This window comes from Ochotona curzoniae, unplaced genomic scaffold (assembly GCF_017591425.1).
Source record: "Ochotona curzoniae isolate NIBS_2020 unplaced genomic scaffold, NIBS_Ocur_1.0 contig_908, whole genome shotgun sequence".
Lineage (NCBI taxonomy): Eukaryota > Metazoa > Chordata > Mammalia > Lagomorpha > Ochotonidae > Ochotona > Ochotona curzoniae.
In genome coordinates, this window is record NW_024466607.1 from 10,846,583 (window position 1) to 10,874,393 (window position 27,811).

General features: G+C 49.1%; 2 protein-coding genes and 1 long non-coding RNA gene across 4 annotated transcripts in view; 2 read left to right on the top strand and 1 right to left on the bottom strand.

Moving 5' to 3' along the window:
- Window positions 1–12,488: 12,488 nt before the first annotated feature.
- Window positions 12,489–15,164, top strand: RPL14 (ribosomal protein L14). The gene is made up of 6 exons (XM_040994285.1): window positions 12,489–12,548; window positions 12,956–13,057; window positions 13,206–13,300; window positions 14,430–14,529; window positions 14,621–14,674; window positions 14,857–15,164. Exons 1-6 carry the CDS (start codon window positions 12,546–12,548, stop codon window positions 15,124–15,126), a joined length of 624 nt encoding a protein of 207 aa, XP_040850219.1. The 5' UTR covers window positions 12,489–12,545; the 3' UTR covers window positions 15,127–15,164.
- A 1,152-nt stretch (window positions 15,165–16,316) lies between these two features.
- LOC121165611 lies at window positions 16,317–19,489 on the bottom strand. Its single transcript, XR_005885300.1, has 3 exons — window positions 19,431–19,489; window positions 17,604–17,712; window positions 16,317–16,579 (listed from the first exon to the last, which is right to left on the bottom strand). It is a non-coding gene; the product is annotated as an uncharacterized LOC121165611 (long non-coding RNA).
- Window positions 19,490–19,554: 65 nt separating this feature from the next.
- LOC121165609 (zinc finger protein 621-like) overlaps window positions 19,555–27,811 on the top strand; it is a 55,761-nt gene continuing 47,504 nt past the window's right edge. The window contains exons 1-5 of one of the 2 annotated variants that reach the window (XM_040994284.1): window positions 19,555–19,633; window positions 20,607–20,733; window positions 21,075–21,077; window positions 21,155–21,253; window positions 22,219–24,116. In XM_040994284.1, coding sequence (XP_040850218.1) covers window positions 19,610–19,633; window positions 20,607–20,733; window positions 21,075–21,077; window positions 21,155–21,253; window positions 22,219–23,279 — 1,314 coding nt within the window. In that variant the 5' untranslated portion in view covers window positions 19,555–19,609 and the 3' untranslated portion in view covers window positions 23,280–24,116. Of the gene's footprint in view, window positions 19,634–20,606; window positions 20,734–21,074; window positions 21,078–21,154; window positions 21,254–22,218; window positions 24,117–27,811 lie in introns of those variants that run through there. The other variant, XR_005885299.1, reaches the window with a different exon arrangement.

A 27,811-nucleotide genomic window follows, 5' to 3' on the forward strand; every position in this document is an offset into this window, starting at 1 on the left:
TTTCTTAAGGACCCGAAGTGTTATTTATAACAAGCATATATTTTTTTTTAATTTAAAGACATTTGCTTTAAAAAGAGACATATTCATTTGTTTGAAAGATACAGAGCAAGAGAAACAGTTACCTTCCATTTGGCTGGTTCACTTCCCAGTGGCTGCAAGTCAGGAGTCAGGAGCTTCATCTGGGCATCCCACATGGGTGGCAAAGGTGCTAGCACTTGGCCATCTTTTACTGCTTTTCCAGACCATTAGCAGAGAACTGGATTGGAAGCTGAGCAGCCAGGATTTGAACTGATGCCCATATGGATGCCAACATTATAGGCAGCGGTAAAACCCAATGTGCCATGGAAAAAATGTTCCCTAGGAAAAAATGTTTCTTTTTCAAACAATATTTTATTTATTTACATGAAAGGAAGAGAAAAAGCATGTGCATGCGCACACACACACAAAGAAAATCTATCCACAGGTAACTGCCCAAATGGCCAAAACCGCCAGCATGGGCATACTGAAGCCACGAGCCTGAAATTCCATCTGTGTCTCCCATGTGGGTGACAGGGGCCCAAGGACTTGGGTTATTTTCCACTGCTTTGCCAAGGGCTTTAGCAGGGAGCTGAATTGGAAGTGGAACAGCTGAGACTTGAACAAATGCCTGCATGGATGCTGGCATTGCAAGTAGTGGCTTAAAATGCTGTGCCACCATGGCAGCCTGTCTAGAAAATTTTCTTAAGAAAACTTTACTGGGCTTGGTGCGACGGCTCGGTGACTATATCTTCACCTTGCAAGTGCTGGGATCCCATATGTCCCAGCTGCTCCACTTCCCATCCAACTCCCTGCTTGTGATCTGGGAAAGCAACAGAGGATGACCCAAGGCCTTGGAACTCTGCACCCACATGGAAGACCTGGAAGAGGCTCCTGACTTCAGATTGGCTCAGCTCTACCCATTGTGGCCATTTGGGGAGTGAACCAACAGATGCAAGATCTTTTCCTCTGTCTCTTCTTCCCTCCATAACTCTAATCTGCCTTCCCAATAAAAATAAGTAAATCTTAAAAGAAAAAAAAAACTTCCTAAGCCAGATGGTAAATGGGCTGGGTCAAGCTAGGTCACAGCAAAGGCTGGCATGCACAGAAACCGGGGCAGGGGAAGGCATGGTGGGGACCATTGGAGTTTGCTCCAGCTAGACCACGGCTTCCGCTGGTATGCATGAGGAACAGGTCTGTGATGGGCTGGATAGGCTGGGCTGCAGTACCCATCCGTTCACATGAGATGTGTGGCTGAGGCAGAACTGACCAGGCAGCTGGATCCGCCGCATCCACGGGTGTGTGTATTGGTTGGTGCAGTGACAGACGGCACCTGACCCAGTACTGGCCGGTACACATGAGTCATGTCTGAGGTCACCCCAAGCAGGGCTTCTTAGAGACACCCCAACTAGACTGCTGAACTCAGACCCTGGTCACAGGGAAAATCCCAGAGTGTGCCGGCTGACCTTGAAGTACGTCTATGGGATCTGAGCCTCCCTGGTTGCTGATGAGTGTGCAGTGGACAGCAAGTTCAGATGTGCAGGGCGGGCCTGACAGACAGCACATTTAAGCCAGCAGGGGGCGTCAACTGCCTCGTCTGAGGATGGAAACAGACCAGGTTGGACAATTCTGACCAAGCTTTACAGTATGTTCCTGGGTCCGTGGCTGTACTAAAGTGAATTTTGTCAACCAACAGACCTTGGAAAAGATTTTCTCAATCATTGAAAATGAATGCAATGAAACCAACAATTTTTCAGAACTATCAAAACCACTCAAGTAACACCCTCAGAACACACTATCCAACATCAAGGTTTCTAAGGCGTCATCAAAGACCTTCCCCCATCCCTATGCACTGATGTAGTTAGACAGCAAGGAGCAGCACAATCTCTCCTCCCTTGTGGACACAGGAGAAAAAAGAAGAAAAAATATGTCCTACCCACATTCGTCCATACCTGACCTTCCCCACGCTAATCAGAGGCCCACATGAGTGTGTATCCCTCTCAACTTATGTAAACAATATTTAAAATAAAATTGAGGGCCCGGCACAGTAGCCTAGTGGTTAAAGTCCTCGCCTTGAACATGCCAAGATCCCATATGGGTGCTGATTTGTGTCCCAGCAGCCCTGCTTCCCATCCAGCTCCCTGCTTGTGGCCTGGGAAAGCAGTAGAGGACAGCCTAAAGCCTTGGGACCCTGCACCTGCCTGGGAGACCCAGAAGGGGTTCCTGGATTTGAATCAGCATAGTTCCTGCCTTTGCAGTCGCTTGGGAAGCAAACCAGCAGACAGAAGATCTTCCTCTCTGTATATCTAACTTTCCAATAAAAATAAAATAAATTTTAAAAATAAAATAAAATTTGAAGAAATTTTTAAAAACTTTCCTGACTCAAGAAGATCAGGTGTTAAACATCACTCTTATTTCATACTTTATTTCACTTGATAAGCTTTTGTTTCGTTGAAATAACTGAGCCAAACATTTGTACACTTTCTTGGACATTGTAAGCCTCGTGAGTGCACAGCCTGCCACTCAGGTCTTTAATCCCATCCGATGGCTGCGTCCATTGCCAACCCGGCCTTTGCAGACCAGTCCTCCGCACCCGGACTGCGGATCGCCCTTCCAGCCCTTCCAACAGTCCTAGCTTCACATTATCCACAATGCTTTCTCTCTCTCACCTCAAATTGGTAAATAACACAAATTACCCAGAAATCTCAGTTCAAGTAAGGGGAGTTTTTCGATAAGTTCATGGAAAAATCAAAGTAAAAGATAATCTACAAAGGAACTTTGAAATCAATGTGAATAAGTTTTCTTACTATGTTCATCAACTTCCTGAAGACCCCTTGCAGGGTCCCTATGCAGGGATTCAGTTCTTTAGCGCCAAAATAAATTTGTCCTTGAGTTCTATTTTCTGTGAATGTTTTGACATATCTTGTCATCCTTGCCAATCTTCTTAGTCTCATTCCAATTTTAGTATACATGTTGCCGAGCGAGTACAACATACTTTATCATATCTTAGAAATGTCTTTTTTTGGGCCCGGTGCCGTGGCCTAGCGGCTGAAGTCCTTGCCTTGAACGCTCCAGGATACCATATGGGCTCCAGTTCTAATCCCGGCTGCTCCACTTCCCATCCAGCTCCCTGCTTGTGGCCTGGGAAAGCAGTCCAGGACGGCCCAGAGCATTGGGACACTGTAACCGCGTGAGAGCCCCAGAAAGAAGTTTCTGGCTCCTGGCTTCGGATTGGCGCAGCACTAGATGATGTGGCCACTTGGGGAGTGAACCATCGCACGGAAGATCTTCCTCTCTGTCTCTCCTTCTCTCTGTGTATCTGCCTTTACAATAAAAATAAATAAACCTTAAAAAAGGTTTTTGGTATACCAGAATACAATCTAGCCATTATTTTTAGTAAGTGGCCCAGCATCCTATTGTCAAGACATATTTAACAGTGCTTGGCACGATACCCTAGTGGTTAAATCTTCCCCTTGCGTGTGCTAGGATCACATATGACACTCGCTTCATGTCCTGGGTGCTCCACTTCCCATCCAGCTCCCTGCCTGTGGCCTGGGAAAGCCAGGCCTGAGGACGGCCCAAAGCCTTGGGACCCTGCACCCGCGTGGGAGACCCGGAAGAGGCTCCTGGCTTCGGATCGGCTCAGGTTGGGTAGTTACCAGCAGTTGCAGTCACTTGGTGAATCAACCAGTGGACAGAAGATTTTTCTGTCTGTCTCTCTCTCTGTAAACTTGACTTTCCAACAAGCATAAATAAACCTTTTTTTAAAAAAAATATATTTAACAGTTTCATTGGGAGTCCATCTTTCATTCGTTGAAAATAAATAAATCATAAAAATAAGAAATGACTGACATGGACTTCCTTTTGAAATATATGGTACTTTAGTGCCCTCTGCTGGAGCCCTGGGGGAAAAAATCTTTCCAGCTTGAGCCTTTTTTTTTTTTTGATAAAAATATTGGGGGGGAAATCATTAGTTCAGAAATATTTTCAGTATCATAAGGTGTGAGTGCAAGTGGCATTCTAAATATCTGATAATGTCTATAGGATGATCATCAGTCTTTGTTTAGATGAGAAAATGGTATTGAGGATTTTCTTCCTCTTAAGTTCCTTACTGTCCAGCTACATACTGAGCAATTTCCAGCTGAAATAGAAGTCTGGTGCATAGCAGTCAAGGGTCAACAGCATCAGCAAGCAAGCAGGGGGACAAATATTAACCGATTCACGGAGACTAAACTGGGCTCTGGCTGAGCAGGCAAGCACGACATCTGCAGAGCACAGGCAGGAAGAGCGGTGCTCTGAAGAATGTAGAAGAGCTGGATTTTGCTTTCTGCTCTCCGGTCTGCAGCCTCGCAGCTGATGGAGGCTAACTACAGTGAAACAACTGTAAAAATAATAACAGCAACACACACACAGCCGTTTCCCCATGACAACTTTGTCATAAATCAGTGAAACGATACAGTAGGCCAAAGAATTGTAATGTGCAGCAGTATCAAGCCAGCCAAGGCTCTCCAACACATTCTCTCTAGGTCATCCTGAGTGTCTCTGTCTCTTTAAAGAAGGACAAAGTACACTGCTTGCTCTGCGATCTCAAACACCCCAACACTCATCTCTGCCACAATCTTCCCCTCACATCTCTGCCCCCCCACATCTCTGCCACAACTTTCCACAGCAGAAAACACAACCCAGTGAGTTTCACTAGAACGTAAGGAGTGTCAGTCCATTCAACGCAGCCAACACAAAGGGCACCTGCTCTGTGGGTCCCAGCCCCGCCAGGTTGCCAGAGAAAAGCTCTCACTCCTAGACTCTAAGAAGGATGAAAACAGGAACAAATCAGACTCAACTCTTGTGAAGGAAAAGCCAGTTGGTGACAGAGCCCAAGTGCTGTCAGGTGAATTCATGAGACCAAGCTGCCGGAGGGCGATAAATGAGAGATCTGTCATGGGCGGGCCAGAGTGCTATGCAGCAGGGAAGGTCTTATCAACCACAAAACCTCCTTAACACAGGGCTTGATACACAAAACAGTGGCCAAAAGATTCCGAGTATGATCATCGTATGTGCAGAAATTCGCATCTGTGAAAACAGTTTCATCACAAAGCATTGAGATTGGCAGTAATTCAGAACTGCTGAACTACCAAGAGCTCTTGAGCAGAACCCCCAGAGCAGGCCCACGTCAGGGACCCTGGGGTAGTGTCAAGTGGCTGTCCTCCATCCCAGGGTGCAGAGGCGTTTGGGAAGCTGGGTGTGGCTTCTCTCCTTATCTCCCCTCTTCCCCCAGATACAGGCAGGAAAAAAAGTGAATGTGAAAATGGTGATCGCCCCCACCTTCCTGTAGCCCTTGGCCCTTATCGCCCTGATCAACCATGTAAAAAAAAAGATAATTAGTGGGAAAAAAAGAAAAAAATTTCTCAGCATCATGGTAGTAAACAACATATACAATCCTATAATTTAAAATGTGCTTTTCACATCCTGTAACTCATATTCTCCTTTCAACACTGCTGAGGAAAATACAGAAAACTTTCATTCCTTTTGTTTGTTCATTTGTTTTTTCAATTGGGAAAGGCAGATGTACAGAGAGAAGGAGAAACATAGAGAAGCATCTTGAGCCAACTAGTTTACTCTCCAAATGGCCACAAAGGCCAGACATGAGCTGATCCAAAGCCAGGAGCCAGGAGCTTCTGCTGGGCCTCCCACGCGGGTGCAGGCAAGGCTTTGGGTTGTCCTCCACTGCTTCCCCAGGCCACAAGCAGGGAGCTGGATGGGAAGTGGAGCAGCCAGAACAGCAATTAGCCCTTATATGGGATCCTACTGCATGCAAGATGAGGATTTAGCCACTAGGCTGTCACACCAGGCCCCATACAGAGAACTTTCATACCCCATTTCAAGGAGGAAAGGAGACTGAAGAGGTTAAAAAATGTTCCTACTTCAGGCAGCCAGAGAGGATGATGGGAAGATCTGGTTCAACAGTCTGTTTCCTCCAGCAAACCACACTGCCTCTTACAGAAAGCCAGTGTAACAGCTGAATTGGTTAACTCACTCCCCACCACTGGCAGTGAGCGTATTTTTCTTTTTCTCTATCTTTTTCCTTCTCTGTGAAGTTCCCCTTTTCTCCCATCTTAATTCCCATCAAAGGAACCTGGGATTATTGCATACTAGATATTTTTGCTTTTTAAAAACTAGAATTGTGTTTCTATGCACTATTTCTCTTCCAAGTTTCATGTTTCAGCAACAGAAGGTTTAAAAAATGTACACGGCTGCCTGTATTTGAGAGTCCCATAGGTAGTTGTTTTTCTACTGAACCACAGTGCTTGGGTTTCAAATTCAACATTCATGCCTGCCTCCCACACAAGTAACCCTTAACCTCACTGCTCTAGAGTCACAGTGTCCACTTCATCTGGAAGAATCTAAGCGATACAGATTTTGCATTTACATAAAAAAACAGCCAAATCCGAAGCCATGGTCAGCAGACATAGCTGCTCTGTGACAAGCTCCAGGCAATGCACTGAGTTTGTACATCAACCCGACACTGAGCCAGCTCCACTTGGCCTTCTCCCCTGATGTTTCTCTTTTCCTCTTGTTCCCAGTGTTCACCTCACTGATTCAGACGTGCTGGTAGCAAGCCAAGAGGCAACGGTTTCTCAGGACGCCCTTAAGAGTCTCTGACTTTACTCAAAATATGTAGAAATTTGAACACTGGTTCCATCAACTAATATCTGGGTCCGGTTAGCACATCTTAGAAGCCAAATACAAGACTTCTGGTAAAGATGTCATAAATCCTTACCAGCTGCTCATCCATAATTACTTTCTGGCAGCCAAAACACCGTGGAAGTTCCTTTGGTAAGCCTGTATTTCTAGTTTTCTTAAAAAAATGTTCTGTCAAATCTTCAATCATGTCAGTGATCTCTAAAAAAAATAATAATAAAAATTGCTCTGGGCTGACATCGAGGCACAGCGGATTAGATGCCTGCAACACCAGCACCTTGCACAGGTGCTAGCTCAAGTTCCTGCTGCTCACTTCCAGGTCAGCTCCCTACTAATGCTTCTGGGAAAGCAGTGGAAGATGGTCCAGTGCCTGGGCCTGCCACTTACAGGGGAGACCCAGAAGACTCTCCTAGGTGCTGGCTTTGGCCTGGCCCAGACCTAGTTGTTGCAACCATTCGAGGAGTAAATCAGATGGAAGATTTCTCTCTCTGTTTCTCCCTCTCTTAACTCTGCCTTTCAAGTAAATAAATCTGTTTTTAAAATGACACCAAAATCACACAGGTCATTACGAGGTCCTACCTCACCTTTTCAGGCTGGAGATAGAAACAGATTTCCTGTGGAGAAGATTCCAGTGCTCCCATTTCTGATCAGGCTGAGGAACGTGGCTGCTTTGGCCTGCTCCAACACTGGGAAGAATCTGCAATGCAACATGACAGAGGACATATGAGTTGAGTCTTAGTGTTATTGAATCTTCTGTATAAGAGAACATTTTTTTAAAAGATTTCCAAATTTCTGCACCAAACTACACTTCCTTTTTAATTCCATTGTCCATGCCCTTGGTGAGGCACATCTGTAACTCTCCTTTTGGAATGACTTACTCACTGAGAAACTGTGCTCTAAAACCAAAGACCCTCAGATATTTTACTTGGAATTTTGAAGAATATTCTATGGTCCCCTTCTCTTCTGTCCTTCCCAGCTTCCACGTTTTCCCTTCCCCTCCCCTCCCCTTCCCTCTCCTTCCTCCCTTCCCTTCCCTTCTCCTCCCTTCCCCTCCCGTTTTTCCCTTCCCTCCCCTCCTTTCCCTCCCTTCCCCTCCTGTTCCTTCCCTTCCCTTCTGCTCCCCTCCCTTCCCTCCCTCCCCTTCCTCCCCTCCCCTTCCTCCCCTCCCCTCTCTTCCCTTCCCTTCCTTCCCGTCCCTTCCTCTTCCCTTTCTCCCCTTCTCCTGCCTCTCCTCCATCCTCCTGCCCGCTCCCTGCCCTGGCAGCCCCCACCCTACCACCGTGGCAGGAGATGTAACCGTTCTAGTTTTATCCCCCTCCACCCCTGCTCCTATTCCTACCCTGCTAGAATAAAAGACCTACTAAGCACCTCACGACGTCTTGGATTTTTGTCTTGCAGTAAATTTATTAAAGAAGACTTCGCCGCGAGAATTAGAGCGTGTAGCCACTGTTAAGTGTTTACAAAAGATTCTTATGACATAATGTTAGACAATGTGCCTATGAACTTGAAGTTTGTGCAAAATGTGAAAAGAAAGAAGATGTTGTTGTTCCTTTTAACAAAGACCCTGAAAAGTCAGAAAATATGGATGGTTCCGGCTGTAGAGGAAATTGGAGAAGAACCGAAGAAAGTGCTGATGACTTCGATTTTGATCTTGATCGAGATGACAGAGATTAACAACCCAGTGGATTCATGGAACTACACTAACAGTCAGCTTAACACCATGGAAGTCTGGCCAGCTTTTGACTTTTTTAATCTCATAAAGGATACTTTGAAGACCTAATGAGGAGAGTGAAAAAAGCTGTAGCCAATAGGAAGTGTTTGTACACAAACAGTATAAATTACGTATGATGTGTGAATAATTATTATACTTTCAGAGTTCTCTTACAATAATTTTTCAGTTGAATATACTGTAATATGCCCCACAGTGACAAGTGGGGTATCACATTGCAGTTTGTGGGACTTCCTAATATATAATTAATTGATAATATATAATATAATTGATGATTTAAGAACTACCTCATATAAAAACAAGATATTCTTATATTATAAATATTCTTAGCTTCAAAAGTGGGTCTGTGGTTGATAGATGGATCTCAAGTGGTCCATGTGCAAAGCACAAGCAGCTTATGTTTCTATGATGATGTTTAACGGGGCTGGTATTGTGGCATAGTTGACCACAATTACCAGTATACTTCAAAATAGCTGCTAGAATATTGAGTGTTTCCAACACACACACACAAAACCTGTGTTTGACATAATGTTGCAACAATTACCCTGATTGCATACTGTATATATTTACTGAAATATCACACTCCAGAATACGTATACTTGTGCTAATTAAAAGGGCTTTAAACAACAACAAAAGATTTGTTTTAAAGTCACAGTTACAGACAGAGAGAGATTTTTCCATGCCCCAAGTTCACTCCTCAGGTAGCCACATAGTCGGGGTTGGGCAGAGCTGAAGCCAGGAGCCAAGAGATCCTTCTAGGTCTCCAATGTGGACGCAGGGGACCAAGCCCTTGGGTCACATTCCCCTGCTTCTCCCAGGCTGTTAGCAGGAAGCTGGATCAGCAACGAGATGGTGTGATATGAACCAGGGTCTATATGCGATGCCACCACTACTCCCCGCCTTTTTTTTTAAGATTTATTTTTGGGCCTGGCGCAATGGCCTAGTGGCTAAAATTTGCCTTGCATATGCCAGGATCCTATCTGAGTGCCAGTTAATGTCCTAGCTGCTCCATTTCCCATCTAGCTCCCTGCTTGTGGCGTGGGAAGTCTTGGGACCACGAACCTGCATGGGATACCTGGAAGAAGCTCCTGGCTCCTGGCTCCTGGCTTTGGATCACCTTAGCTCTGGCTGCCTAGGCCACTTGGGGAGTCACTCAGCAGATGGAAGATTTATTTTAATTGGAAAGGCAGATTTACAGAGAGAAGGAGAGACAGAGAAAGATCTTCCATCTTCTGATTCACTCCCCAAGGGGTTGCAACAGCCAGAGTTGAGCCAATCCAAAGCCAGGAGCCAGGAGCTTCTTCTGGGTCTCCCACATAGGTGCGTGGTCTGAAGGCTTCGGGCCATCCTCTACTGCTTTCTCAGGGCACAAGCAGGGGGCTGGATGGGAAGTGAAGCAGTTGAAACACAAACCAGAGCCCACATGGGATACTTGTGATTCTAGGTTGAGGATTAGCCTGTTGAGCCGTCGCGTCAACTCACATATATATATTTTTTAAACAAAGTACCTCAGGATTCTGAGTCGCCTCTGATTCCCTTCTGTTAGCTTACTCATTTCCATCCTTTTTGAGGCTCCAGACAGTGAATCTCAACTCTATCTCCAGTGACTAGGGCAAACCAAAGCAAAACATGCGTCTACTCAGAAGCTGATGGAAATACTGGGGTCTGCTAGGTTACAGGTAGTCAGACCCGGTATGTGCTGCTCAGAAACGGGGTGTGCTGCGACCCTCCCTCACTGCCCAGCTTCTGCTCAACAGTCCAGTACGGAGCTCCCCCTGCCCCCAGTATTCACCCCTTGCCATGAGAGCTGTGGGTAGGGCTTCCAGGACAGCGCCCACTTAGCACCAGTGAAGCTCCAAGACTGCCTTTCACACTCCAAAGTGGTTAAAGGTAAGGCCCCGCCTCGCTATCCCTCTAAGATGCAGCCTTTGGCAACAGCCCTGAGTTCACAACAAAGATTGAAAACTAAGGAGTGGGCCTGGCACAGTGGCTCAGTGGCTAAATCCTTGCCTTGCACATGGCAGGATCCCATACGGCTGTCAGTTCATGTCCTGGAGGCTCCATCTCCCCTCCAGCTCCCTGCTTGTGGCCTGGGAAAGCAGTAGAGGTTCCCTGCACCCACATGCGAGACCTGGAAGAGTCTTGGGCTTCAGATTAGCTCAGCTCCGGCTGTTGTGCTCACTTGGGGAGTGAATCATCAGACGGAAGATCTTCCCTTGTCTCTCCTCCTCTCTGTACATCTGCCTTTCCAATAAAATAAATAAATCTTTAAAAAAAATCTTTTAAATTAACGAATATTTGGAGGGGGGGAAATGCACAAACATAAGGACAGGGCTTTGGATTTTATCAAGCGAAACTCTCCTGTAGCCAAGATTGGTGACGTTTAGCCAGTAGCTGCTGCTGCCTACAGTGTTGTCAGTAAACATTCATTACTCCTAACAGCCACATACTCATTTTTATTATTTTTTTTATTGGAAAGGCAGATATACAGAGAGGAGAGACAGAGGGGAAGATCTTCCGTCCGATGATTCACTCCCCAAGTGAGCGCAACGGCCGATGCTATGCCGATCCGAAGCCAGGAGCCTCTTCCGGGTCTCCCACGCGGGTGCAGGGTCCCAAAGCTTTGGGCCATCCTTGACTGCTTTCCCAGGCCACAGGCAGGGAGCTGGAAGGGAAGCGGGACTGCCGGGATAGAACTGGTGCCCATTTGGGATCCCGGGCGTGCAAGGCGAGCAGAACCTTAACCACTGCACCACCGCGCCGGGACCCACATACTCATTTTGACCTTTCAGTTGTACACAAATAAAATCATACAGCTGGGTCCAGCACGGAAGCCTAGCAGCTGAAGTCCTCACCTCGAACATGCCAAGACCCCATATGGGCACTGGTTCAAATCCTGGCAGCTCCACTTCCCATCCAGCTTCCTGCTTGTGCATGAGAAAGCAGTCAAGGATGGTCCAAAGCCTTGGGACCCTGCACCCATGTGGGAGACCCAGAAGAAGCTCTGGGTTCCTGTCTTTGGATTGGTGCAGCTCCAGCAGTTCTGGTCACTTGGGGAGTGAATCAACAGATGGAAGATCTTCCTCTCTGTCTCTCCTCCTCTCTGTATGTCTGATTTTGCAGTAAAAATAAATAAATCTTAAAAAAAAAAAAAGAAAGAAAGAAAAATTCCACTCTTCCCTGGCTGGCCAGAGGCTGCCTGGGTTTTAGAGTTTGGGGAGCACTTGTCCATAAATCTTGGGTGAGCTGGACTCTGTGTATTCCTGAACTGGTCTTCTTGTTTCTTCAGTCCTACCTTCTACTTTTGAAAGACAGCTTTCCCATACTGTGATTTCTTCAGGGGGTAAAAAAAGAGAAAAAACCTGTATTTAGACCATCTGCAAAACCAATGAGCCAAAAGCCAGGCTAAACAGCTTCCGTCTCCCACATGGATGGCAGGAATTCAAGGACCTGGCCATCTTCTCACACTTTGGAATGCTTTTTGAATGGGAAAACCCATCGCATTTGATACTCCAGCGTTAATGAGAACTGATGGTGGAGAATGCCTGTTGTTCGCAAGTACACTTTTGAGAGCACGACCATCAAGTCTCGAGTTTCCTCTCAAACAGTTCTGAATAAAACGATAAAGCAAACGCAAATAGCACTCAGGGGATCTACAAGAATTTATGGGAACTCTTAGTCTTATGTGAACTAAGACTGAACTACACGAAAATAAAAGTGAACACACTTAGTGAGATGAAGAAGCGAAAATTCTAACGCTTATGTAGAAAAAAAAAAACCCACCCGGCAGAGGACTAGTATTCGAAAGAAGGTTTGACGAGGTGGAGTTTTCATGGAAGGCATGGCACCTGCGTTCCTTTGCCTAACTTCCTCGGGTTGACTCTCCCCGAGCCACAACCCCAACGGGGGTGTGCAACTTTTCTCACAAGACAAGCCAGGGCGCCGCCATGTTTTCCCAGCAACCCCCGCGCGCCGCCAGCGCGCAGGCGCGCCGGCACGTAGGCCCAATCGGCTTCCACGTCGACGTGCTGGGGGTGGGCGGCCTTCTGCACATGCGCAGGGCAAGGGCGGGCCTCCTTCCTTCTCGCCGAACGCCGCCGACATGGTGAGTCTCGTCGTTCCCCGCTCCGGCCGGGGCGACCATGCTGCTCGGCCTCCGCCTCGCTCGGGGTGCCGAGGCGCTCGTGGCTCCTCTGCAGAGTCGCGGGCAGCGCGCGGCGAGGCTGGGCGAGCGGGCTGCGTGGCGTGGAGCGCCCGGGAGCCCCAGCATGGCCGGGCCACGCGAGCGCGCCGCCCGGCCGGGGCTGGTCCAGCTGGGCCTCCGGGGCCAGCGGGCACCGGGCTTCCACGCCGTTGTCGGTCCCTGGATCCTGGGCGGCCGCTTCTGCTTACTTTTCATTGGAACTCACTATTTTTGTTTTTAAGCCCGATGGGAAAGGATTGCTAATAAATCCTAGAATTTTTGATTTTCTTTGGATGCCTCGTTGCATTTGAATTCTCTGCCCGTTTTAGGTGTTCAGGCGCTTCGTGGAGGTCGGCCGTGTGGCCTACGTCTCCTTTGGGCCTCATGCCGGGAAGCTGGTCGCGATTGTAGATGTCATTGATCAGAACAGGGTGAGTGTCCCGAAGAGGGGCCGCGACTTCTTGCTCCACGGGGACGGTGGGAGGAACAGTGAATTCTTCCCCGTGCCCCTGAGGGTGGGAGGTGCTTTCGGGGGCGAGTGGGACGTTTTACGATGAGATCTTGGTCTTGCGTTCCCAGGCTTTGGTGGATGGGCCCTGCACGCGGGTCAGAAGGCAGGCCATGCCTTTCAAATGCATGCAGCTGACGGATTTCATCCTCAAGTTCCCACACAGGTAATCTGCCTCCTCCAGGCTGCAGCTATTGGGCATGCGTGCTACAGAAAGCTTGCGTTGTACCGTTTAGGGGGAAATGTCTGTGCTTATCCTCTGGATGCGCTTCAGTGTAGGAGCCGAGGGGAGGGCCTGGCGTTATGGAAGTAGACACGTCGGTGGGTGTTGGGATGCTCCCTGCCATATAGGAACGGCTGGGTTTGGAGGCCTGGCTCCAGTTCATCTCAGCCACTTGCTCATGTGCATTTTAGGGTGATGGATCAAATCGTTTGGGGGTACTTGGCTTGCCCAACACACGGGGAAAACCTTGGCTGAGCTGCAGACCCCTGGCCTTGGCTAGCCCAGCCCCACCTGTAAGAAGTAAATCGGCATTGATGTGCCTCTACTGTGTCCTGTAGTTACTTTTCCACCCTGTTGCCGTTTTGTGGTTTTATTTGGAGTTGGCTTTCTGTTTCTCTAGATTCCACATCGCCACACCACCCACCCCAACACCCCCATAAGTGTTTTCACACAGCAAGGTTCTGTAGGAATTTTTTACTCTATTAAAGAGTATCTCTTGGTTACTTTCAGCTCTAAAACAAAAATACCAATTCTTGTCTCTAAACATAGTAATTGTCGCTAGTCAGGCTGTCAGTATCTGATCATTTGTAAGGTGCTTAATGTGCTGTTCTCGGTTTGTATTCCGGAATTGAGGCAATGATAAATAATTGGACTTTGGAAATTGAAATACTGGTTGGTTGGTGTGTCGCTTTGTGGTGTTTCTAGTGGAAGCTGTGTGGGAATGTGGCCATCACAGAGAAGTAACTTGAAGGTTTACTGACTGTACATTTACAAAGGTGTGCCAGGAGTAATCTCAGGGATTGTCTGGTCCTTCATTCACCAAAAAGAAGGTGACTCCAGGGGAGTTTGCTGGTTGTTGAAAATCAATTAAATGCACTGGGTTGTGATTTTGATTGTAAAAAAAAAAAGTAAAAATGTAGGGTGTGTTAGTGAACCCCACCAATGTGGGAAAAATACAGTAAGCTAGGAGGGATGTGTCTAAGGCAGACGGCAAAAGCTAAAGTGGGAAGGATGCACTGCAATCGTGTGTAATCTGGAAGGTGGTCTTTAATCCGTTGTCTTGGCTCTGCAGTGCCCGCCAGAAGTATGTCCGGAAGGCCTGGGAGAAGGCTGATATCAACGCAAAATGGGCAGCCACGAGATGGGCCAAGAAGATTGAAGCCAGAGAAAGGGTAACACCCCCCAGAGTTTGGAGCAGGGCTTTTTTGGGGTGTTTGGTAGTGGTGTTAGAGGGATAATGTATTTTTTCTCTTTATTTAACAGAAAGCAAAGATGACTGATTTCGACCGCTTTAAAGTCATGAAGGCAAAGAAGATGGTAAGTACTGTGTCTTAACTGCTTTGATGTTGGAGGAGCAGCCAGTACGTGGGCGCATTGTGTGGAAGGAAAGTTTTGTTTTGCACCATGCCCATAAGGAATTCTTAATGTTCTTTCTGAAAACAAGCACCAGATGGAATTTTGTTTCTAAGTGAATGCTTTCTTACATTGGCATTTTTCAGAGAAACAGAATAATCAAGAATGAAGTTAAGAAGCTTCAAAGGGCAGCTCTGCTAAAAGCTTCTCCTAAAAAAGCACCTGTTGCTAAGGGGGCTGTGGCGGCGGCGGCGGCTGCTAAGGCTCCAGCGAAGAAGGTGACCACTGCAGGCAAGAAGGCTGCGGCCCCAAAGGCCCCGGCCCAGAAGGCTGCGGCCCCGAAGGCGGCGGCGCCTGCTAAGGCCCAGAAGGGCCAAAAGGCGTCTGCTCCAAAGGCATCGGGCAAGAAAGCGTGAGCTGTTGGAAAGTAATAAAGCACCTCTTTGACATGTTGGCCAATTTGTCAAGTCTGTGCATTTAAAAACTGGTTTAAGGGCTTTGATCAGGTTTGTGAACTTCAAGAAAATTGTTTCAGATAATTAGCACAATGCCATGGTAAGGTTGTGCCTTGTTAGTGTATTTCTGGGACATCCTAGAGTGGTGTTTTTATGCTGCAGTGGAGAATGAATCCCTGATACCTAGGTTCTGAAATCTGGCTTTTTGGGTGCCTGACCTGAACAGGCTCAGTTATTGGGATCAGAGCCGTCAACCTGAGAAGAGAAATTGGAACGTGATGGACAGAGTAAACCATGCTGGAGCCTGTCCAGGCAGCCTCACAGCCCAGGTTATTGCCTGAAGATGGCAGGAGGCAGAACCCATGCTCACTGCAGGTGTGCCTCCTCGCAGGCCGTCCTGGAGTCACCCAGGGTCCATTTGGGGTGCTGAGAAGCTGGATAGAACTCATCACCAACAGCCAGGGTGCAACAGGTGTTCAGCTGGAACCACCGAGACCCACAGGCCTCCCAGCTTCCTACGGAGCCCTGACGGCAGTGAGGGCACTTCTCAGAGGGCTGATGGTTGTTGAGGGGAGCGGCAGTCCAGATCCTCCGAAGTCAAGACCCCTACCGGCCTAAGGGCAGTGCACTCTCCTGCCCAGAGGAGCTGGTCTCACAGCTTTCTGTCCCATGACACTGTACCCATTACAGTGGTCACCTGCATTCAGATTGCGTGGTCTCCAGGCAGCACCTCCTCAGGGAGGTTTTTGTCATGCAGCCCTCAGTTGCTTCTGGGTTTCCATGTTATTTTGGCATGCTCCAGAAGTGTGCAGGACAAAGGATTTTCTCAGGCCACTGATGGCGCTGCTGGTCTTGACTCCGGATTCATAGACAATTCTATGAATTTGTAGCTGTTTGGGCAAGATTTACCTCCTGATAAATCTGGCACACAAGTCCGTGGAGCGTGTAGTTGAGTACAGCCAGCGTGTGCTGAGAGGGTTTCCAGGGGCAGGGACCAGAGAATGCAAGGGTGCCAAGCACCTGTGTCACATTGGGTCTTGCTATGTTCTTGCTCCTCTTAGCTCTAAGGATACTTTGCTTTTAGATTTATTTTATTTGAAAGATCTTACGTCTGCTGATTCACTCCCCACAATGGGCAGAACCGGGAGCTGCTTCCGATTTTCCCATGTGGGTGCTGTCCCTCATACGAGATGCCCAAACATGTTTATCCTCCTGTGTCATGCTGCTGGCCCCTGTACGTTCTTGCTTTTCCCAACAGAGGGCAGTGCTTGAAGCCAGTGGTGGTCCACCAGGATCCAGTGTGGTCCCAGGTGAGCCGAGCTGCCTTCCGGCTTCCCTTGGGTAAAGCACAAATCATCAGTTTAGGTCTGTATTCAGCGTTGCCTCCATCTTGACTGTTCTGGAAAGGAGCGAGCTAGGGGAATTGAGAGAATAGATTGGTTGGGAAAGAAGGTAGCTGCTGGCCAAGAAATTAGCCTGGCAGGTGAGCTTCCACGTGCATGCAAGCTGACAGTGTTGGTGCCACCAGCCTGGTCCTCCCCATCCCAGGGCTGGCTTGAAAGGCAGAATTTCCGGCTCCACCCAGACCACCTGAATCAGACCTGCATGTTCACAGGATTTGGGAAACTGAGGGCCAAGTTAAAATCAGGAGTGCTGGGCTGCACCACAGAATACAGAGGAGAGGTCAGGTATGAAGTGCTCCTTGTGGCGTGGAGTTTGCTCTGCTGATGACCCAGTTAGGAGCAGTGTTTACTCATTGCACATGGCACTGTTTTTATTTTGATATTTACTTATTTTTTAAAAGATTTATTTTTATTGGAAAGTCAGATATACAGAGAGGAGAAGAGACAAGATTTTCCGTCCAATGGTTCACTCCCCAAGTGGCCGCAGTGGCTGGAGCTGAGCCAATTTGAAGCCAGGAGCCAGGAGCTTTTTCCAGTTCCCTGCAGGTGCAGGGTCCCAAGGCTTTGGGCCATCCTCGACTGCTTTCCCAGGCCACAGGCAGGGAGCTGAATGGGAAGTGGGGCTGCCGGGATTTGAACCAGTGGCCATATGGGATCCTGGTACATTCAAGGCAAGGACCTTAACTGCTTCGCTATTGCGCTGGACCCATAGTTTTTGATGTTTTTTATATATTTGAAAAGAATGCACACCCATGAGGACCGTGGATTCCGGTGGGGAGGGTTAAGGTATGAGGGAAGGTAGGTAGGACAAATGCTTCCAATTTTCCTTTTCTCCTGTATTTGGGAGGGGGAAGCAAGGGAGGGAGAGGGGTCCGTTCCCAGTTGCCATACTTTAGCACCCAGGGATGGGGCATGTCTATCTGATGCTGTCTTAGAAACTCCGATGTGGAGAATGTTTTCAGGCTACTGCTCCAGTAGTTTGATAGTTCTGAGATGCTGCTGGTTCTGCAGCCCCAAGGTTGAGAAAATCCTTACCAGGTCCTCGGCTGTGTCCACTCACACGGACACTTGCTGCCAAAGCCGAGCCAGGAGACTTTTCCAACCTCTTCTGCTGTCCATTTTCTTACATGGCACTCGATGTCCTCTGCAGGACAAATGAGCTGGCTGTCATGTCCCCCTTATGCACCTGGGCATGCCACCCACTGCACAGGCATCTGCCATCGAGGATGCCCAGTCCCCAGTCCCGATACATGCATTCCAAGGTTAGACCACAAATCTTGATTCTCCCTGCGGCCAGATAAGACCACTGTTGACCTGCCGGTTTTCAGGAGTTGCTTACCGAGATTAGACACATGTTGATTGGGTGTCCGGCGGGTAGGGCTGTTCTGATTGGCTGGCTTTTAGGGATGTTTCTCATTGGCTAGTTCCTTTTGTAAGTGTGGAGCTGCAATTGATTTGCTTACTTTTGGAAGTGTGTTTACTGGGGGCACTCCAATTGCTTGATTGGACTACTTTTCACGTGTGTTGTGCTCACGTTGTGTAATTAGGATTTTGGTCAGTATTTTTTTCCCTCTTCTTGAATATGAAAAGTATTTCTGACTCTTTCCTTCTAGAAACCTCCCAGCTCCTTCCACTGGCCAAACCTGCAGGAGAAATGTTAGAAATGGTTCAAATCTTTATTTTAGGAGCTATGATGTTGTTTTTCTCCAGCTACTGGTGTCATTTGAATGAAAGTGTCACTGGGTGGAAATGCTAAATAGAGGACCTTTAGGGTGTCAGGTCCTAGAGTTTGAAGAAGAGAGGGTAGCAAAAGTAGGGGACTTTTTTTGGGGGAGTCAGAATGGGGGAGGGGCATGAAAGGAGAGGGGAAGGGTTGAGCCTGCCCAGAGAGCAGGGATTTTGAAACGAAGCTTCATTCCTTTGAGTCTCTGATTAAGCAGCTTGTTGGGGTCGTCCTGTAGGTACAGAATACTTGGCGATCTAAATCACCGTTAGTTCGGGTATCAAGCAAGTCGGCCTGCTCTAAAATTGGTCTTACAGTCGGATCTTCAGATGGGAGGGGGCTAAGAGAGGAGATGGAAAACAGTTTTTCTGAAAGTTGCCAGGCCTTGACTTGGGCCTCTTAGAGACCACACAACAGGTGCCTGTCTCCGGACACCTGCTCAGCCCGGGGTTTCAGGTGACCCACGCAGTCCGTAAAGGCGGCCGACAGCGTAGGACCCCCGCTCGGCGTGCACACGCCGTGGTCACCCTGTGTGCAGCAGCTCGGGCAGCACGGGAGCCACCCGGGCAGCCAGCCGCCCAACCCCGCCTCCTTGCCGACGGGCACGGCCAGTCACGTGGGACCGGCGACCACCGAGGCGGGCGGCCTCCCGGCGGCCTAGAGAGCCCCCGGCGTGTGCGCTCACGCTTCCGGGTCGGCTTCTAGATACCGCGCCTGCGTGAGGGGTTAGGCCGCCCCCCCGTGAGAGGTCCCCCACCGTTTGTGGACTTGCTCTTCCCGTCCCTGGCGGCTCACCAGCCTGGTTCCCCTAGAACTCGCTCCCAATGGCGACCCTCTTCTCCGTCATCCGGAGCTCGGGCGTGTGGGCCTGGCGGAAGCCGCCCGAAGTAGACGCGCGGCCCTGGGCCCCGCGCGGTGCCGCCGCGGCGTGAGCGGCCTTTCTGCCCTCACACAGCCCGCAGCGTTCGCCTCAGGCTCTTCGTACCCAAGGCTCTGACGTGTGCGGGAGGGAGGGTCCTGCTCCGTCCCTGGAGAGAGTGTTCGTAAGAGCTGGATTGGGTCAGCGCCACCCGAGGGGTCGCGTCTGTCACTCCCTCCTTGTCTCCTTCGCTGCTCGGACGTTCGTGCACATCCCTCACCTGTAGGGACCGGGGCACTCGGGTCCCTTGGGGCCAGGAATGCCCGTCAGGACGGAGCTGTGGCGATTCCCGGAGGGACCGAGGAGACCCGTCCTCCAGTCTGCTTCCCGTGCAGGCCGTGGGAGACCCCCGGGCGCAGGGCGGAGAGCTCCTCTGTGCGAGCCCCGGGGCCGGCAGCCATGCCGCGGGCAGCGTGGCCCCAGGTGAGTCGGGAGTTCCAGTTGTCATCAGGAAAGGGCGAAGGAAGGCGTGGTTTGGCCACAAGGCCGTTCTCTCCCCTCCCTTTTGATTCTCATTCGCCCGGGCTGTGGCAGGTGGACATCTGTGAGTAGGAAGTGCGCGTTTCGGGGAGAGCGCTTGGATGTGCAGCTTGAGAAGGATGGCCGAGCCAAGGCCATCGCCCTGCCTGTGCAAATCCAGACCACGCTCTCCGAAACCAGAGGAATTCGGGGTCGGGATATTGCGACAGTATGACAGGGAAGCCGTGTTGTTCTCAAGTGTGAATTCAGAGGCGCCGGGGTTGAGTGGAGGGAAGTGATTCAGTAGGAGGAGAGAGGAGGACACCCCCTCGTGATAGGTCCTGCGGAAGACTTTGATTTCTGTTCTGGGTTCAGTGGAAGGCTGGAGAACAGGGATGGGGAGGATAATGTGGTTGGACTTAGATCTCAAAAAGAATTTCTAGTCCTTGGAGGCAAGTTGTAGGGGGAGGGATGGGGTGGGTATGGGCCGCTTAAGAGAATTTGAATTCCAGGCCAGTTAAGAGGATTTTGGATTCTAGAGATTAAATATTGTCACTATTAATGTTTTGATTAAGTCTATTTTATAGCAGTTTTAGGCTCTCAGCAGAGTTGGGAGTGAACTTTCCTCATCTGAGAAATGGGAATGATAATTCCCACTTTATGTGTATGTTTTAACAATGGAGTAAACTACAAGGTTTTAAATTGCCTACCTAAAAGCCAGTACCCAGGTGCTAATCACCCAAGTGTTGGCATGGTCGTTCTGGGCCACGTGGGGCAGTCCTTGGGGCATGCGGGGAGGGAGCACCTAGTGATTGGGACAGCTTTAGCATGTGTGTGGTGGGATATGTGCCAACGGATAGGGCATGGCAGTAGCCCCTGGCAGGCCTGTCCCTGCTGCCCCGCGCCGAGCCTGAGAAAGTACCTGTTGTTGTTTCAGGAGCCCGTGACCTTTGAGGATGTGGCGGTGTGCTTCTCGCCGGCGCAGTGGGCCAGCCTGACCCCCGTGCAGAGGGCCCTGTGCAGGGAGGTGATGCTGGAGAACTATGCGACCGTCGCTTCACTGGGTAAGGTGCTCTCCCTAGGTGCTTTGTGGTGGTGTGACATCTCCTCCAGCTTTGAGGGGATTCTAGAACCTCTGGGATTTGCTGCCCACAGAGGGCTACTCAGGGGAAAATCCCCATCTGCCCTTATTTGAGAGATGGGCCTTCCTTGGAGGCCGGGAAGGTCTCTGCACCCTTCCCCGGGGAGTATCCTGTATTGTAGGTCAGGCCAGATTGTGGACTTGCTTTTCTAGAACAGTCTTCCTGGCCTCGCGGGGGAGCAGTGGGAACCCTTCCTGAGAACTCCACTGTAGCCTGCATGAGCTCCTGGGAGTTGGGTTTCTGTCCATACCCACGCCATGAAGTGGGTGGGCGGAGAAAGGTTCAGGAGTATTTCTAGATGTCTCTCCTCAACCTGTGTTTCTTTTTATTCTTCCTATTGTAGCATCTTCACTCCCCAAACCTGTTCTTATCTCTCAGCTGGAGAGAGGGGAGGTACCATGCGGCTCAGGTCCCTGGGACACCGAGAACGGTGTCAGCTCAGGTGAGCAAAAGAACCTAGTGTTAGGCTGGCCTTGTGCCTGCCTGGTTTACTGTGGGGGAGGTTCTGCTTTTGTCACAGGGAGCAGAGCTGTAGTCACTGTCAGGCAGTGCTTGGCGCACGCTGACCGCTGCCTGGATCCTGGCCCTGAGCCTGTGACTAACCCCTCGGACTGTGCGGCTGCTCTCCTTATCTAGTGAAGACTGTGACCCCTGAACCGTGACACTGGTCAGCAGTGGGTATTTTTTTTTTTAAGATTTATTTATTTTGGAACTGGTGCAGTAGCCTAGTGGCTAAAGTCCTTGCTTTGCAGGTGCCTGGATCCTATATGGGTGGATTTATTTATTTTGATTGGAAAGTCAGATATACAGAGAGGAGGAGAGACAGAGAGGAAGATCTTCTGTCTGTTGATTTGCTCCGCAAGTGATTGCACTGGCCAGAACTGAGCAATTTGAAGGCAGGAGCCAGAAACTTTCTCATCTCCCACGCGGGTGCAGGTTCCCAAGGCTTCAGCCTGTCCTCAACTGCTTTCCCAGGCCACAGGCAGGGAGCTGGATGGGAAGTGGAACTGCTGGGATTAGAACCGGCGCCCATATGGGATCCCAGTGCGTGCAATGTGAGGACTGTAGCTGCTAGGCCACCGTGCCAGGCCTAGTAGATAGTTTTTCACCGTAAGAAGTAGGATTTCAGCCAACTTTAAAGATACTGTAATTCTATAGGAGGAACTGATTGATTTTTTGTCACCGCTACAAATTATTCTTACACCTTCAGTAATTAAACAAAATGGCTTTAATTTGCTTTTTTAGTATCTAAATCACCTAGATTTTGTGTACAGATTTATACTGTTTGTATCCCAGGTGAGGTTGTAGAAGGCAGCGTCTCTTCCTCCACACCTCTGAACCCACCCCGCTGGGTTCCCTTTCTCTTCCGGTCCAGTAACGGGGGATGCTTGTGGTTTCTTCGGCCAGGTGCTGAGTCCTGGCTCCCACGGGAAGAGCCGCCGATAAGGCAGAAAAGCCCCGAAGAGTCGGCGTCGCATGGACTGCCTGTCGGAGGAGGACTCTCTGCAGTTGTGTCTGAGCACTGTGATGTTAGACACGAGGCAGCGAGGCCGACTCCTGATCCAAATCCAAATCTGATATTTCGAGGGGGAATGAAGTTCTATGAATGTAAAGAATGTGGGAAAATCTTCAGATATAACTCAAAACTTATCCGGCATCAGATGAGCCACACTGGGGAAAGGCCCTTTAAGTGTAAGGAGTGTGGCAAAGCTTTCAAGTCCAGCTATGACTGTATCGTACACGAGAAGAACCACAGTGGGGAGGGGCCCTACGAGTGCAAGGAGTGTGGCAGGGGACTGAGTTCCAACACGGCCTTGACCCAGCATCAGAGGATCCACACGGGGGAGAAGCCCTACGTGTGCAAGGACTGTGGCAAGGCCTTCCGCAGGAGCGCCGCCTTCCTCCAGCACCAGAGGCTGCACACAGGGGAGAGGCTCTACAAATGCAAGGAGTGCTGGAAAGCCTTTGGTTGCAGGTCACTGTTTGTTGTCCACCAGAGGGTTCACACTGGGGAGAAACCCTACCAGTGTCAGGAGTGTGGCAAAGCTTTTACTCAGAAGGTAGCCTCCATTCAGCATCAGAGAGTGCACACTGGAGAGAAGCCCTACGCGTGCAAGGTGTGTGGGAAAGCCTTCAAATGGTATGGAAGTTTCATTCAGCATCAGAAATTGCACTCGGTGGAGAAGAAGCCTCTCAAGGCTGCCGGGCCGTCCCTGGCCGGTCTCCAGCTGCCATCCTCTGCCTTAGCTCCTGCCGCTCTCCAGGGGTCCTGCTCCGCCCCAGCTGTGGCCGTACCTCCACTCACCTTCCCACGAGCTGTGCTCATCCCTGCCTCAGGGCCTGTGTTCATGCTGCTGCCCACACCTGGAACACCTGCTTCCGCTCCCCAAATAGTCCGAGTCTTGCAGGCTCTGACACCCTCTGTGAAAGCTTGTCCAGTTGCTCAGTCCCAGTCTCCTCCATCTTGACCCTTACCTTGCCAAATCTTGAACTTCACCTGAGTTTCTTATTTGTATTATTTCCTCCCCTTCCATGTGTTAACAACTGTTTCAGCATAAACTCCACTGAAGTCTATGAACACTAGAAGATTACTGGGTAATACATTTTTTTTTCTTTTGGGTAGACAGTGAAAATACTTAACGTTTGCATTGGTCCCTTTTAGGCTTGACCAGCTGTGGCCATCTGCATCGTGGGGTTGCTGGTGTTAGAAGTGCTGGGACGACGCCAAGGTGTGTGAGGGAAGTTTGGGAAAGTTCACATCTGTGTGTTAGACCATTGTTCTTAGAGGGAGAAGCAGCCAGCGAAGAGCAGGGGAAACACAAGCCCTGTGGGAGCAGAGTTGGGGCAGGCTTCCCAGGAGGGCAGGCAGGGTAGGGGGCCAGGACCCAGACGCTGGAGTGATATAACCTTTTAAAAATATTTTTAAGATTTTTTTATTATTATTATTTTAATAGGCAGATTTATACAGAGAAGGAGAGAGAAAGATCTGCCTACTGGCTCACTCCCCACGGGCCACAATGGCTGAAGCTGAGCCGATCTGAAGCCAGCATCCAGGAGCTTCTTTTAGGTTTCCCATGCGGCCACAGGCTCCTTTCCCAGCCAAAAGCGAGGAGCTGTTTAGGAAGTGGAGCAGCCGGAACATGAACCGGCACCCATATGGGGTCCTGGTGCTTGCAGGGGAAGATTAGCCAATTGAGCCATTGCAGTGGGTCCAGTGGTGGATAGTCAGTCTGGCACAGATCACAGAGGAGCCTGTGATCTATGCAGAAGAGTTGTGACACAGATACTAAAACATCTGGTGGGAGCAGCCAGCTGGGGTCATGGATGTGACCATAAAGGCGTTTTTTTCCCTCTTTAGGTTTGCTCTTGCTATATAAATATTTCTTTTTTCTAAATAAACATATTCAACAGCTTTCATCTTTCTTGCACCCATGGTGTAAGAGCTTTCTCGGTGGGTGTCCTCATCTTTTTGCAAGTACTGACTGCCAGATTGTGTTTTCCTCTCTTAGTATGAGTTGTAGGTAGAAATCTAGAGAATGACTAAAGAATAGGAGGAATTCTGTAAATCCAACTAAAGGGAACACTAGTAGAGCCTCCAAAATTGTACTTTCCGAAGCCGAGGGGCGCCTGCGGTCGGTGGGGTCAGTGACGGAGAGGCGTGGGTTTCTCTTGGTGTTGATCCCTTACAGCTATGCAAAGGACTGTGCGAAGTAATTACTGGGAAAGGAACTGAGTTATGCATTTGTTAGCATTAATGTAAAGGTAAGCTCAGTGTTGACGGAAGGGGCCATGCTCTGTGTGTGTGTGTGTGTGTGTGCGCGCGCGCGCGCAGCTTTTGCTGTCTAGACAGGTGTTTCTAGCAACTGAAACACCTTTACGTTTTTGAGTCTCAGATGTTACCCTGTCTGAATTACCTGCCGTGGAGGACCGAGCTGTCTTCTGGATTTCTGCTGGTGGCAGATCTTTAGTGTGCCCATATTTGGAGTGCTATACTGTAAGTGGAAGATGCTTGGGGGACTTTGGTGGTTACACTGATAAGGGGATTGTAAAGGGCCACTTTATTTCCCAGTGGATCTGTAGGAGGGGGGTCTGCTGACACTTGCTCGGTTGGCGTCAGATTAGAAGTAGAGAAAAGACAAATGATAGATGGCCTGTTGCGGAAGAGAGTGGGACAAAGACACCTGCTACGGCTTGTGAAGAGTTCCTGGGGTTGGCACTGCCTAGATCTGTGCAAGTTGGTAGGGACAGCCTTTTGCTATTTATTTTGCTTTGTGCCTGAACTTATGAAGAAATAATTATTTCTTATTACAAAGTTAATACACTTCAATCAAAAGCTTTTGTGTTAAAGAGAGCGTAAGATGGTCAGTAGACCCACGGTGAGCAGGGAGTCTGCAGCTGTGGAAGAAGCTGGCAGTCAGAGCACGTTCACTGTCTTCTAAGCTTCCTTTAGAAAACAAGAGTTTGAAAGCTTATGATTCGGATGGGGAAGCTGGGCATGGGCTTGCTTGGAAACAGACTTGTCTGCAGCCTTAAAAAAGCAACAGCGCAGAGACAAACCCCAGGCCTGAAACAGTTAAAGATTAAAAGAGAGAAATTCAAATGACAGCCTAAGGATGGGGATGCCATTTGGGGAATTAGAAAGCAGTTCAGGGAGTTCTCACTCATGGCTGACTTAAAGAAAGTAAAACTCTAGGCTACGCTGGAGGAAGCAGAATGGCCGTTTCACACGGGGCAGAATCCTGAAAGGCCTAGAATTTGAGGATTCAGGTGTCTTAGGAAAAAGAGATGCTAAAGGGGTTAAGAACAAGTGGCTGAAAGTCTTAGAAACCCCTTAGACTCCCAGGTCACCTGCTTGTGCACCAGAGCTGTGTAACAGGAATTCTGGAGTTTGTGCTGCCACTCCGCTGGTTAGGTCCTTTTTCTTTAGCCTGTGTCATACCCTTCCTTAGACCCAGAACACTGAGAACTAGGTTTACATGTGTCGGTTGGAAACCAGAAAAGCTTTCTCAGGGGAGATTTGATTAGGTCTAAAGAAAAGGCAAATGATGCATCTAAGATTCCCCACTAAAAGGGTCCAGCGCAGTAGCCTAGTGGCTTAAGTAATCGCCTTGCACACGCTGGGATCCCATATGGGCACCAGTTCTAATCCTGGAAGCCCTGCTTCCCATCCAGCTCCCTGCCTGTGGCCTGGGAAAGCAGTCAGGGACGGCCCAAAGCCTTGGAACCTTGAACCTGCGTGGGAGACCTGGAGGAGGATCTGGGCTCCTGGCTTTGGATTGGCTCAGCTCCAGCTGTTGCAGCTCCTTGGGGAGTGAACCAGCAGACAGAAGATCTTCTCTGTCTCTCCTCCTCTCTGTGTGTCTTCTGCAATAAAAAAGGGGCTGGGAGCTTGATTAGAGAGCTTTCAACTCTGCATAGAGATTCTAGTTTTATTTTTTAATTTTTTTCAGGGGTTGTTTATTTGAGGGAATGCAGGGGGAGACGGGAAGAGGAGTGATACCAGTCTTCCGCTGCTGGTCCTCTCCCCAAATGACACGGCCGCTGGACGCAGCCTGCGGCATAAGTAGAAGCCAGGAATTCCATGGAGTTCTCTCACACTGGACCTCAAGTGCACAGGCCACTGCACACTGCCTGCCAGGTGCCGCAGCGGGCAGCTGGAGCAGACGCAAGGTGGAGCTGGACGTTAGGCACTCTGGCGGGGGATGCTGGTGCCCCGAGCACCTGTCCCTCCAACCAGTTTTTTTTTTTTTTTTAACAATTCATTCTTCGGTATGAGCAAATAGGCAGGGAAATGAAAAAGTTGAATTATGTGCACACTCACAGAATAACTTGAAAGAAACAATGGGAGAAGAAAGTGTCTTGTAAGATTAAAGAAGATTCTTCCATCTATGAAACAATAGCATGTAATAAACGTAGAAGTATTACAAAATGAAACTATCGGAAATGAGACATTCAGTGTTGGGACACGAAAGTAACAAAAAAGAAAGTTCAGTGTATATGGTTTACCGTTTAAATAGTCGTTAAAAAGGGCAATGAAGACATTGGCGATCCAGCTCTCCACCCCTGCATTGTGCCCTGGGCGCTGCCAGTCCCTCCGTCAGGGCTGAAGGCCTGCACACTGCCCTTGCTTCTTCTAATCACAACTTCCCTGTCCCTTGAGGATACTGCTTCTGACAGCACCCTCTGACCTGCCCTGGATTTGTGGTGGTACAGGGCAGTTCAACATAGCCCCAAGTTTCCGGTACTCTCCAATATTTTTTCTTTTTCTTTTCTTTTTGTAAGGACACTTTGGAGTTTGAATAATGTTTAAAAATATATTTTTCTTCCTGGTGCAGTTTTCTATTTGATATTCAAGCTCAGGGCACTGCAAATTAGTTTTTAATCTCAGGTGTGTGTAAGAAGAGATTGTAGAGATGGTGAGTGACCTTGCTCATGGGCGGAAGTGTTTTGATCGCTGTCGTCAGTTTTGCCGTCGGCTCGGTAGGAGCAGCCTCTCGGTGTAGCAGAGTTCTCAGTAACTGCAGAGGGCTGGGGTCCCTTTGCTTGTTGAGGTTTGCAGGGAATCCTAGCAGTGTGGTTGCAATTTGTTCTTCGGTGACTAGAAACTTGGTTAGTTATGAGAGGATGGTGTCTGTAGGTTGTGAAAGTATACGTGAGAAGCGTGCTGTGTATTGGCAGTAGAGATCTGATGGCACACTGGGCCTGTTGTGGGAAGGGTGGTTCTCTTTGAAGCTGCTCAGTGCTCCAGACAGGTGCCTGCTTGTTTTGTAAACGACGTAGAAGCGATGTCAACATCGTTGCACAGTAGCCATTCTTTTTTTTTTTTTTAAACATATTTGTAATTAATTACATTGCATTATGTGACACAATTTCATATGCTCTGGGAATCCCCCAGCCCCTCCCCATACCCTCTCCCCATGGTGGATTTCTTTACCTTGTTGCTGTATTACATTGCAAATTCAGTCAAGATTCTTTCATTGCAAGCGTATACCAAGCAGAG

Coding starts and splice junctions, on each gene's coding strand:
- RPL14 (XM_040994285.1), top strand. Junction 14,530..14,620: donor AGATTGAAGCCAGAGAAAGG/GTAACACCCCCC, acceptor TTTATTTAACAG/AAAGCAAAGATGACTGATTT. Junction 14,675..14,856: donor TCATGAAGGCAAAGAAGATG/GTAAGTACTGTG, acceptor GGCATTTTTCAG/AGAAACAGAATAATCAAGAA.